The 13,517-nt window shown below is 39.6% G+C and overlaps 1 protein-coding gene across 2 annotated transcripts in view; it reads left to right on the top strand.

Annotated features, from left to right (window-relative positions):
• NEK3 (NIMA related kinase 3) overlaps window positions 1-13,517 on the top strand; it is a 1,322,970-nt gene that overhangs the window by 669,573 nt on the left and 639,880 nt on the right. For both annotated transcript variants that reach the window (XM_044071667.1, XM_044071666.1), the window contains exon 8: window positions 13,333-13,387. In XM_044071667.1, coding sequence (XP_043927602.1) covers window positions 13,333-13,387 — 55 coding nt within the window. The remainder of the gene's footprint in view (window positions 1-13,332; window positions 13,388-13,517) is intronic.

Here is a 13,517-nt window from a genome sequence, read left to right on the forward strand (position 1 = left end):
GTTAGTCATTCGCCAACATGTGCAGGTCTTATTAGGATGCAAAAGAATTCAAGCCAGGTTCGTCCTCCAAACTCTGGATCTCATGGCAGCAGCGATCATACTCGTTCCTCTAGCTCGTTTTCACATGAGGATTCTCCAGTGGCTTCTTTTCACCCAATGGTCCTTCCAGCAGCTTCCCATGTCTCACATGATTATGATCACAGAAGCATGCAAAAAGCACCTTGCGTGGTGGATGGTCTCCACATCACTGCCCCAGGGCAGACCATTTGTACTCCCCCCTCCAGTTGCTATGGAGACCACGGATGCCTCCCTGATCGGGTGTGGGGGGGGCATTATCAGGGCAGAACAGTCCAAGACACCTGGCAGCCTCACGAGTACCATCTGCATATAAACGTCTTAGAGATGAGGGCCATGCTTTTAGCGTTGCAAGCTCTTCAGGACTCTCTTCCTACCGGGACCATTGCAGTTCAAACAGACAATATGTCAGTAGTGTGGTACATCAACAAGCAGGGCGGAACCAGGTCCTACCCCCTATGTCGAGAAACACTCAGACTCTGGCAGTGGGCAATCTCTTCCCAACGGTTTCTGATTGCAACACACATCCCTGGGAGATCCAACGTCATAGCAGACAGGCTGAGCAGAGCAATTCTCATGCCTCACAAGTGGTCTCTGAATCAGGTAATGGCGGACCAAATCTTCCGCAAATGGGGCCAACCTTGCTGTGACCTTTTTGCCACCCCCTTCAACAGCAAGTGCAGCAATTTCTTCTCCCTCCTTCCACTTCCCGGACATTCCCCCAGAGACGTTTTAGTCCACGATTGGCCTCAGGAACTTCTGAATGCATTCCCTTCCTTTCCCCTAATCCTGAAGCTCATACAGAAAGTTACAGTAGTGGGCTGCAAAATGATCCTCATTGCTCCGTACTGGTCTCGACAAATATGGTTCCCGTTCCTGTGTCATCATCTTCTCGAGCAGCCTTGGACACTGGACCCAGTTCCAGACCTTCTGATCCATCAATCGGGCGGACTGCACCAATCCCTGCAATCTCTCCAGCTCACTGCTTGGTTGCTCCACTTCCAACTTTAGTCAGGCTTCCTGATATCTCCCCCTCTGTGCGCGAAATTATTTTATCATTGCACAAGTCTACGACTAGAAAAACTTACGCTAGTAAGTGGAAACGTTTTTCTTCCTGGGCAGAGGCTAAGAGTATAGACCCCTTTTCAGCCCCTGTACACCACATTTTGGAATTTCTTGCGGAACTCTTTCGTGCTGGGTCTGCTTCCGCTGCAATTAGAAATCAGTTAGCTCCAATTTCAAATTTTCACATTGGCCTGTCGAAAAATAATATCATGTCTCATAAGCTATGTAAAAGCTTTCTCAAAGGGACCACTCTGCTCAGGCCCCCAGTGAGAGATCCCCCACGTCTGTGGGATCTAAATTTGATTCTAGCTTCTCTAATTTTGCCCCCCTTTGAACCTGCAGCATCTTGTTCTTTGAAGTTTTTATCTTGGAAAACCCTCTTTCTGGTAGCGATTACTTCAGCCAGAAGAGTTTCAGAACTTCAGGCTCTTTGTATCCGTCCTCCGTACCTAGTGTTCCACAATGACATGGTTACTCTCAGGACTAATCCTTCCTTCCATCCTAAGGTCTCTTCTGAGAATAACTTTAATCAGTCCATTGACCTTCCAGTGTTTTTTCCCAACCACTCCAACAGGGCAGAATATAAATTGCATCAGTTAGATGTTCACAGGCAAGTACTCTTTTATTTGCATAGAACTAAGGACATCAGAAAATTGGACCAGCTTTTCCTTTCCTATGCTGAGGGTAAACAAGGTCTTCCAGTTTCAAAAGTAACCTTATCCAGGTGGTTGACTACTATCATCACATTTATCTATCAACTGAGGAATAAAGAATTGCCTGTTAAACCAAAAGGTCACTCCACCAGAGCTTTAGCCACTTCTGTGGCCTTTCAGGCTAGGTTGCCCATGGAATCTATTTGTGCTGCAGCTATGTGGGCCAACCCACATACTTTCATTTCGCATTATAAGCTGGATGTGGTTTCCAGGCGCAGAGCTGATTTTGGTTCCACTGTTCTAAAGAGTTTGTTCCGATGAGCAACCCAGGATTTTAGGTGCTAGGGACGCTGTCCCAACCAGCAAGAATGAAGGCGAGATAGAAAACTTAACATAAAGAAGTTATGTACCTACCATAACGTTCTATGTTAGTTGTCTTCTTCTCACTTTCTTTCTTGTGTCCTACCCTCCATCTCCCTATCCTAGTAGACCGAGAAGAGTTCCTTATGGTTTTTCACTGGCTGAGTCTTCTCTGGCTATTCCTCTCTGCCTAGTAGCCTCTCTGGTAGGGTTTATGCATTATAGGATAGGATTCCTTCCTTTTTATGTCTGCAGTTAGACTTACCAAACGAGATCTGGGTATCTAGCGCCAGGCATCATGGGATATGGGGAGGCCTCGAGCCAGTAAACAGCTCTCGAGCTTTTGAAGATGGCCGAGTCGGAGCCAAGGATCAGCTCCGAACCCAACCAGCAAGAAAGAAGGTGAGAAGAAGACAACTAACATGGAACATTATGGTAGGTACATAACTTCTTTTTTTCTGCCTGTGATGTGTATAAGAGCCTTAACTGTGTTGCTCTAAAATACCCCTTCAAATTAGATAATCCTAGTCCACCTTGTTCTATTGGTATAATCAGCTTATCCTACTTGACCTTTGCTGTCTTCCCTTCCCAGATAAAGTTTTTCAACTCTTTTTTAATTGCTATCCACAACGTCTCCACTGGGTTGATAAAAATGTTGTGATATTAACAACTTGAGTAAAATTTAATTACTGGCTTGTAAGTGCACTGCCTGCATGCCAGCAAAGAAGAAATTTAGAGAACCTGAACGAAAATCAACAAGAAGAGGTGAAGAAAAAAACACTGTCTGGGAAGAATCCTGCAGCTGATACGCATAAAGCAGTTAAAGCTCTAGCTTTGATACAAGAGATGGATTCCAATAATTTAGAGGAAAATTGATATGAAACATTGAAAGAGTATATCAACTGAAGTAAAAATGGCTGGAAAAATGGAAGAAGCTTTAAATATCTATTCAGATGAGCTGATAACTGCAGATGTCAGAGGTTGAAATGAGAAAAGGCTGTGTATGAGACTGCTTTGATGTTATAAAAAATGGTATAGTTAGATGACATGAGGACACAGAGAAAATCTGAGATTTTTTGCTGTACCAGAGAAACTGGAAAGAACAGACTATTAATTTTATGAAAGCATAAATAAGAAACTTGACTGGTATTCTGCAGCAGGATTTATTTAAAAGGGCATGTAGTATGTATGCTCAAACCTGACCATGAGAAAGCAGTCAAAGACCTCTTTTAGTAAAGACACAAGTCATGCCAGCAGAAAGAGTTGATCATAACAAAACTGTGGCAGAAAGGCAGAGTATTAAAAACTGGAAACAGTAGAGTGTTTTTGGAAAAGTATTCTTCACTGTACATCAGGCAGAAGAGGCAAATTTATCCTAGCCGTCAGGGAATGTCGAGAGGCAGTTTTGAGATTCAAGCTGATGTATCTAGCTGTCTTTAGAATATTTTTTCTGGAGGATCAAAGTATTTTTTGATGAAAAACAGGTTAAGGGGGAAATACAAAAGTTTGTCCAACAAGAGGGAAGCCATCAAGCAGAAGGGAACTCTGCTTCTCATTCTTATGATAGCAAAGCTAATCGAAAGACATTGCCAGTGACATATTTTCCAGTATGCCAAAGGAAAAATCTTCAGAGACAGAAAAAAGCACAGGTGTGGACTAAAAGAATTGTGAATACCTTGGCCTTGAAACTGTGTGGGGTTGGGAGATGGAGATAAATGGGAAGAAGACCAGCAACACTGAAATAAGTGAGTAAGTGTGGGACTAATATAAAGCAACAATCAGACTTGTGAAATATGGCTTTATAAGAAAAAGTGGCTGAAAAAGATTTGATATTTATTGAATTTGCTAAACTTGTTGGGAGACTGATGGACATATGTCACTGATGTTTGGAAGGACACTAAAAAGAAAAAAAAGGAATGACATGGAGGGCAAAAGTAAGTGTAAATAAAACATTTTTTATTCTCAACAGTATTTGTATAAAACATTTTTGTGATATAAATTGCATTTATTAACTGTGAAGTATTTTCAGTGACTGATGTATGTAGTAAAGATACTAAAGTAAACAGATGTTTTTTTTCTTCTCGCTTTTTTGTTTTAAGAAATGTAGGCATTACAGTGTAAAAAGAGAAGAGTGGCTGGCCAAAAGCATGTTTAAGTCAGTAAGTGTTAATCTTGGGCTGTCGGGGTGAGGGATAAGGGTGTAGAAGTGCACTGATTTAAAATATATGTAGGATTGAAATGTTTTCTTTTGCTTTTACATAGATGAATACCTAGATTAATGCCCTTGGTTTAATCTAATGACAAGTTTTCTGCCAATGCGAGAGGGCCTTAAAAATGAGAGAACACAGTGTAATAAATAGATTTCTTTAATGAAGTACATGTTCAGTTCCAGTTGAGAAATCAGGAGCTGACGGCAGGTCTACAATTTAATCTTATTTTTCCATGGAAACAAACTGACTAGAGGTGAAAGTTATCATCCAGGTACTATTAATTTTGCTAAAAACTGGGCCACCACACAAAATAGATTGGATTTATTAAGTTATAAAGTTAAAAGTCATGATCATTCTCCTGAACCATTACATTTTATTACAACTTATGGACGTAATACTAGGGGTTTTATGAACATAATCAATAGACATTGGAATAATTTGATGGCAGAGGATAGATTACATCCTTTCTTGAGAGATAAATGTTTGTTCTCTTATAGAAGAGGACAAACATTAGGTTCAATGTTTAGTCATTATACAAGGGTGGTTTCGGACGTTAAGGACCCCATCCAATTTTCTTTAATTGGTGGACTGATCATTGGTTCTATGCCATGTGGTCATTGTTCATATTGCATCAGGGTGCCAAAGACTAGTGAATTCACCAGCCGAAACACCCCTGAGATTTTTGATATTAAGTTCTGGGCCAATTGTAGTAGTGAGTGGGTTATCTATCTTGCCATATGTACTTGTTATTCATTCTATGTTGGACAAACCTCTAGGACATTATGTCTGAGAATTGGGGAACATCTCAGTGATATAAAAAATAGACATCAAAACAATGCTCTTTACAGACATCATACAGCTTCATTTTCATTTATTGTTATTGATTGTATTAAAGGTCGATGTAGGGATAAGGCAGGTTGGCATGTATTGCTAAATGTCAGAGAAAGAAAATGGATGATTAAACTTGGAGCTTTATTTCCACCTGGTCTTAATGACCAATTTTGAAGGACCAATGATTGTTGCACGCCTTATTTAAATTAGATTATTTATACTGAGTTGTTTGGTTGTAATTTATAATTGCTTGATCCACTGAAGAAGGCTGTGTTTAGCCGAAACCGGTTTGGATTTTTTGATAGTGGGGATTTTTCCTCCTATCACTGAATTTCAAATAAATAATTTTTTGTGGATTCCACGCTGTGCTGGCTTTTTTGTCGTTTGTTATAATAGACAACCTCAAATATGATATGCATGTAAACCAAACTATTAAAACTGTTAATAAAAAAACTTGGCTCCCTATACAAAAACAATCCTTTTCTCACCCCTCTAGCTAGGACTGCCATTGCCCGTACCCATTTGCTTTCAACTCTACTCTGTGCCTCACCAATACTCACTAACTTGAGCAAAACTGATCTCAGCAAACTCTCTAACTGCAAAAATCAAATTGCCAGGTTTGCCACAGGAACTCCCTACAGGACACACCATTGTCAAAACCTACACCTCTTAGGTTGGCTAGAACTCCCCAGGCTAATTCAGTTTAATCAACTTACTGTAGCATTCAAGGTTATTAACCATCCAGAAAAAACACCCTCCCTTAAAAACATTATCCATATCTACAAAAACGCTAGGCCTCTTCGTTCCACTACAAAACTTTTGGTTCAGTCTGTTAAAGCTAACAACCTAGCTGGAGAATCTTTGTTTGCAAATTCAATAGGCAAAACCTGGAAATTGCTCCCATCTGACCTTACTCTGAACCCCTCCCTTAATCAGTTCAAAATAAATCTAACCCAGTAATTTAAAACTCACTTGTTATGTCCTTGCTCTAACCCTGACTAAAGCCTCATCTACTTCCATATTCCAGCAATTTCTTATTCATAGCAACTAACCTCTTACACAAAAAGGTTTGAAAAGAGAAACTGTAATATCTTTGCAGATACTCTGTATGTAAGCTGCACCTATAGGTTTGATAAGAGAAACTGTTATATATTTGTATATATTTTTGTATATATTTCTGTATGTAAACTGTATCCTTCATAAGCTTGAAATGTGAGACTGTAACTTGTATGTTAATACAATATGTTTATGCATATACTGTAACTTGCTTGTCTTTATCTGTTTGTAAGGTTTGGAGCTTTTCTCCCCAGGCCTCCGCTGAAAGTGGACATGTATCCAGTCGGACTATCCCGGTCAATAAATGTAAAATAAATAAATAATAAATCTTTTGGGGACGAGTGAGGTTTAAGGGAAGACAGGAATCAATCAATTTATGTAATGTTAGATTGATAATTGTATAAATGTGAACGTTAACAAGGTGTAAAGATTCATGCAACAAGTGTATGTCTCCAGTCTTGATGAATATCCAGGTATCTCCATACCTAAATCACCTAGTGATTAACAGATGTAATAGTACTGTAAGTTCATGAAGAAGTGTTCTGAGATCATTAAATGCCATAAACTCCCTGTGTATTTTTTGGTCCAGTTTGCATAATTACTTTTCAATGTAATCTGATGTAATTTCATAATTTGAAGTTAGCTGAATGTTACTAGCACAATTTATCACCTTCCTTGTGGAGCCAAACTGTTTTCCATAAGTTATGTTTGAGAATAAATTGTGGAATCTACATATAGTTTATTGATTTTGTATGTCTTTACTCATACTACATCTTATAAATCTAGAAAATGTTTTCTTATTGTACACAAGTCTCTACTTATTAAATTATTGATAGCAGTGTGAAAAACAGTTTTCTTGTATATGAAAACTTCATACTTTAGTAGTCTGAAAAAAATCTGTTACTTTAATTTTAATTGTGACACAGATAACCATCCGGAGTACAAACTCAGTGAAGCTTCTTTTTTTAAGAAATTAAAATCATGTGACATACTTTTCCTGAGACTTGATTTCTTTTTTATATTGTTGCAGAAATCAAATTTTGCTGAGAATGTTTGATTTTAGCTGTAATCTAAGATGCTAAAAATTGCTACTTACAGTTCGGTCATTTGCTTACTTATATTTTTCCACAGCACAGCGTCAAACAGCAAATACTGCTTTAAGGCTTTAATCATGTGTATGCTGATTAAAAACAAATTAGATGCAAAAGTTTTGTTATTGTTTGTCATTGCATACTGCAAAAGACTGACCTGGCATTTTCTTGCTATTGCATTGTGACAGTTTATGGTAAAACAGTGTACTTTTAATTTTCACTCCAGATTGCTTGGCAAAGCCCTGATTGGTCGAACATGACAGTTAAACTACTTTAAAAATGCTGATAGACAGTTTGTACATTTCTTCCTGATAGAAACTCCTGCAGTGCACGCAGCAGAGATTAGTTACTGAACTGTATAAGTACTTCTAAGCCTGAAAAGCATTAATTTGTTTAAGCTCTAGGAAGTCCACCTTTAAAACCTTTTAAATTAACTTCTGCAACATGATTCATTGTAAGTATGCAGTTATAAAAATAAAGTATGCTTATAGTCCACGGTTTCTGAAAGGATGAGGAATATTCCCCACTGTTCCCCTGAATACGTTAGATGTCATTTTCTGCTTGATCCAGTAGGTTGTGGAATTCAAGGGCTGTGCCTGCTAGGATAGAGATTGCTTCTTACTAGCTGTTGGTTACAATTGTTGGTCAGTGTTTCTTAATTTGCTGTAATGCTGTTTTCCGTGGACATCATGTTGGACAAAGCCAGTGGCTTTAAAAAATGGTTAGCCTATGGCCACAAAAATCCCTCCCCAAGATCTTCTTTCTTTGTGTGTATATTGTTTTGGGGTCACCCATCTTGATACTGACTGTGAGACATGCTCCTCTTTTGGAGTTGGAGCACTTCAGAGATGATGAGAGAAACTGGTGTTCAAGATCTTTCTTTCTATCCAAGTGGAGATTTTTGCACCTGCAGTTTCAGAAACCTCTTCTCACACTAGGTTGAGAGGGTTACGCCTGTCAAGGAAGAGGAGAAGGAGAAAGAGAAAGAGGGAGAATTTCAAAGAAAGAGAAAAGGAAAAGGAGCAAGACAGAAGATCCAAGAAAAGTTTGCTGGATCTGATGGATAAGTAAAGCCCATCTCCAAAGACTCTGAGGCAGTCAGATCCAGAGATTCACCTGGTCTGATCATCTTCTCTTCCTTCACAATTTTGACCATAACCAGTGAGTCCGAGGCTATACTCTCCCTTTTCTTCAAAAGAAGCGTCCTTTGCAGATTTTTTCAGTGGCTTCATCTTTCAGGTCATCTAAGAGCCTTTTGGATGCATATGCCAACGGGATGATGCAGAAGTTCCTATGGACTTCAATCCAACTGGGGGTCATCCTCCCACTGATCCTGTCGGGGGCCCCAGATCTTGTCCCCCACTACCCCATCTTTGGTGTCTCCTGTTCTGCTTGTCAGATCTGAAGCCCATGGATCTAAGCCTGTCCAGTAGAGCACCATTGTTGAGGCTGATACTGTTTTTGACTATAATGGTTTCCCATAGTCTCTTGACTCCATCAATATCGGCCTGGGATGAGTCTCAAAACTGAAGCATCAGGACTGAGGCTTGAGAGTATGCATTGACTCCAAAGTCATCAAACCTGTCCCTTCTTCTCCATGCCTTGGCTTTTTATAGTTCAGTGCAGTAGTTGGCCTTAGAGCCGGGCTTGTTGGTGACAAGGGGATGCCCATAAAACAAAAAGTCTGATTAAATTATAACTTGAAAAGAACAGTTGTAATCATGCATTTCTTTGTAGCACTTCAGTTTCAAGCTGCTCTAACCCATTCAATCCAGTGGATACTTCCTCTGTTCCAATTGCAGAGGCATTTGAAAATGTTCTGTCTAAATCGAGAGATGAGGTGACTCTGCCACTCTTGGCTCTCTCTCTACCCTTGGAGTGTGTTTGTGTCCACTAATCTTGATCAGCAGGGACAGTCAACCTTAAGTGGCCTTGAGGACACTCACTACACAAGCTCCTCACCCGATTCTGACCCTTCTCCAGAAGTTCTTATGGAGGAGGTTCCAAGGAAACAGATTTACAAGAGGAAGCATTTAGCTTCTTCACTTGAGTTGCATACTGAAGATGCAGACTTTAATGAAGAAAATAGTTTCCCAAGACCCTCTCCTGAGGTCATTTCCTTCACAGACATTTTAGACTTGATGAAACAGCAAAGCGGTTAGTCCTCAGAAACTCCTTCCTTGGAGGAGTCAGTGATCCCCAGGGAATCTGGGATTGACTCTTCTACATGTTGGATGGTTCCACCCACTGGTGAATTTATAGACCTACTTTCTCAGTGGACCTGGAAGGAACATAATATGGTGGAGCCTATCCCATGTAAATGTGACAAAATTTTGGTGGCTGCCAAGAATAGGTCACTTTGGAGCAATGATCTGCAGTTGAAATTCATTTTTCCACCTCTCAAAGGACCTTCTACCAAATCCAAAAGGGTGAGCAAAGTTGTGGCTCTGTAAACCCCAGGGTTTTGGTCAGGACATTCCTGAGAACACAGATCCCTGGGGTAGAGGGGAAGCAGCTATAGTGGATGTCATCCAGGAGTCAGAGATGGATGACAGAATTGGAGATTTTGTGGTCTTTTCTGACTGCTGCACTCTCGAGGCATTTGGGGGATACTTCTCCTTACATCCTCAAGCCTGGCAGGCCATCACTTGAGATTTGTGGATATAGGATGATTATCACCTGAGGCTAAGAGGAACAGAGGAAAATTCCCCATGTTCCATAAAATCAGATGGAAAAAACTAAAACAGTAAAAAAAGTCATCCAGCAGATCCTTCCAGACCAACTAGGATCTGGAGTGCATTCAGGGTTCTTAGTTTCAGAGAAAACAGGGGTCCTAAGGTCAGTCCTGAACCTAAGCTACCTCAAGCAATTTGTAAAATGGACAAAGTCCCAGATGGTCATGGTTCAATCCATTGTACCCCTTCTGAGGAAGGATGAATGGAAGTGCTGCATAGATCTCCAGTATATATACTGTCATATCAAAATAACAGTAGTTCAGGAGATTTCTCCATTTTTAGCAAGGAGCCAATCACTTCCAATTCAGAGCACTGTGCTTTGGTTTCACTACACCCCTCAGGGTGTTCACCAAATGCTTGGCAGTGGTAGCAGCATACCTCAGACTGCATGAATTCCAGGTATTCCTTTATTTAGATTATTGGCTCCTTACCTTACCAACCAAGGCTCTGCTGGTGAAATGCAGGAACTACTTGCTCCACTTTGCCCCGCAGCTGGCAATCACAGTCAATCTTCAGAGAGTCATCTAATGCTGATGCAACATATAGAATTTATAGGATACCACCTGGACACAGTTCCCCAAATAGCCAGAGTTTTCCAATCCAGAATACTGTGCCTGCATCAGATAGCTTCAGAGGTCCATTGCCATCCTTGTCCTCCACCAAGACTTCTACTTCGGCTTTTAGGTTTAATGGCTACTATCACTCTAATTCCACAAGCAAGGTGTAAAGAAAATGAAAGCACTGTCATCTCTGTTGAGTATTTCCCTGTTTGGACAGAATGTCTAATGAATCGAGTGTTTTGATACATTGCTAATTGCACATGTTTGAAAGGAAGATTCTAAAGTACTGTGGAGAATCAGATGAACAGTAGGTGATGTCATTAGAATGTTCCTGGTTGCTAGGTGATTATTTGAGCAGCTGATTGACAGGAAAAATAGCTTTTATTTTTAAAAATAAGACAGTTGAGACTGTTAAGCTGTGCAGTTAGTCAAGTGAAGAGCAGCAGTTTGTGAAGAGTGGCAGTCAGTTACAGTGCTGTGCAGTGATACCCGAAGAAAAGAGAATTCACCAAAAACTGTAAGCCTGCCTTTGCCTTGTTGTTATGCATTAGATTAGATCAGGGACAGTATTCTCTAGTTAGATCAGGAAAGCTTAGTTATTAATATAGAGTTTTTCTAAAATTATGGGCTTCTATCTTATAGTTTAATTTTACATTTCTGGTGATTGAATTCTGGTGTTTATTGAAAGTTATTGATTTACATTCTTGTAATAATTTTATTTATTATTAAATGTTTTTCATTACTTTACATTGTAAATGGAAATCAGTGTGTTCATTAGAGATTAGAGAGTGCTTATACCTGTTTGATACTCCCCAGGTCCTCTCAAAGGCCTAGCTGCAATGGTCATAGCTATAATTTATTTTGATATTTAATTTTCATAATTGGACACCCCTTTAGAAGGGCATGAAGGCTCTCTGATTGGCGGCAGCCTTACCGTATTATTTTGGGGAAGGGACACAGCTGGAAGTCTGTATCATGCTTTCCCAGAAGTGTTTGGATGTGTGAGATTTAAATTTACTTTGAGTACGAATGTATCAGAGCTCTGAATTGTGCAGTAAGGAGTTACATTAGGGGTGGACAGAAGTATACAGTCCAGTCCCAGATTATTGAGCATGTTCCTGTTGTGGTCTTAGGGGAAATTGTGAAATATTGTTTCTGTTTAAGTGACAGTCTAACATTGGAGTCAGTAGTGAGGATTGAAGCTGCTTAATTACTGACCCAGGTTAGCAAGGGGCATCCCATTAATTGTTGGCAGTCCGATGGGGTATTGGCCGGACGTCACATTTATTGGTGGCAGTCTGGTGGGATTTTAACTGGATGTCACACAAGGTACTACATGAGAGTTCTGCAGTGGACTGTTTCTGTCCATTAGTCTTTAAACAAATGTCTATTGTTTCTTTAAAGATTTCTAAGGCCTATTCTAAAAGGAATTTTTCTGTTGAGACCTCCAACCAGAGTCCCCCAGTGAGATATCACTATCATGCTTCAGGTTTTGACAAAATCTCCATTTGAGCTGGCATCTATGGTAGACTTAAAGTTTTTGTCTTAGAAAACTATCCTTTTGGAGTTGTGAGGAATCTCAAAGTTGCAAGTTTTTTCTTGTAAACCTTGTTTTTCCATTAAGACAGGGTTTCCTTGATAACAAATCAACAATTCCTCCCAAAGTGGGCTCTGAAGCAAATCTTAATCAAACTATCAGTCTACCAGTATTTTTCCCAAAGTAGTCCAACAGAGGAAAATATATTCTGCATTTGCTAGATGTTCAACAACAGCTCAATTTCTGTTTACCCAGAAAGAAGGATTTCAGGAAGTTTGATCTGTTTTTTCTTGTCTTTTCTAATGCCAAATTTGGTCAAGGAGTATGTGAAGTAACCCTATCCAAGTGGCTTTCTAATTGTATAACTTTTATCTACAATCAGTTTGGGTAAAACTTAGACCAAAGGCACATTCTACCAGGGTGGTTGCTACCTCTACTGCTTTTTTGGGTAGGGTACCTATTGATGAGATTTGTGCTGTAGTGACTTGGTCTACTGTCCACACCTTTGTATCACAGTGCAAGCTGGATGTACAGTCAAGAGCCCGTACATTTTTTGGCTTCACCATTCTCAGGCATTTCCTTCCTTAATTCCACCCAATTATTTTTGCTAGCTTGTGAATTAGTCCCCAAAGGTTGAATTTGATGAAAACAGACAACATTAGTTAAGAAAGTTATGTACTTATTAACACTAGATCTGTGCTGACTGATTTCATCCAGTTCAACATCCCTGTCACCAACCCCCAGCCAGAATTGTCTTTTGAATCCTGTCAAGCTGTTGGCCCTGACCAGGTCTGCATAGTTTATTGTTATAGGATGATGTATTCTAACTATAAGCAGGCAAACTCAACTTGAGGTATTCTGGAAACAGAGGGAATTATGCAGAAGGGGAGGAGTTAGAGCCATGGATCCAAGTTTATGAAAAGCTTTGAGGTCGGATCTGATAACCTAAAAGTTGAACTGGACGAAAGCAAGACAACATGGATCTAGTATTATGGTAAGTACATGTCTTCTGTATATCTGCATTGTACATTTAATAGGTGCTGTACCAGTTTTACGTATATGATAAAATAACAGTATTAAGTAATTGTTAAAACTTTAATTTATTTAACTTTCATTTTATTCCACACATTCCCTAACTATATTTCTGTTCATTTCCTAGTGACATGTGGGCCCTGGGATGTGTGCTTTATGAACTTTGTACTTTGAAACATCCTGTGAGTATTTTAAGATTTGATTTAAACCAAGTCATTCATTGTCTTATGTTGGAAGGTCACCATCAAACTCAAAGATGCCTTATTCTGCTGTTTACTGGAAAGCTGACATTTATACAGTTAAAGAAAATGT

Source organism: Protopterus annectens, chromosome 5.part0 (assembly GCF_019279795.1).
Source record: "Protopterus annectens isolate FY-2018-M chromosome 5.part0, PAN1.0, whole genome shotgun sequence".
Classification (NCBI taxonomy): Eukaryota; Metazoa; Chordata; order Ceratodontiformes; family Protopteridae; genus Protopterus; species Protopterus annectens.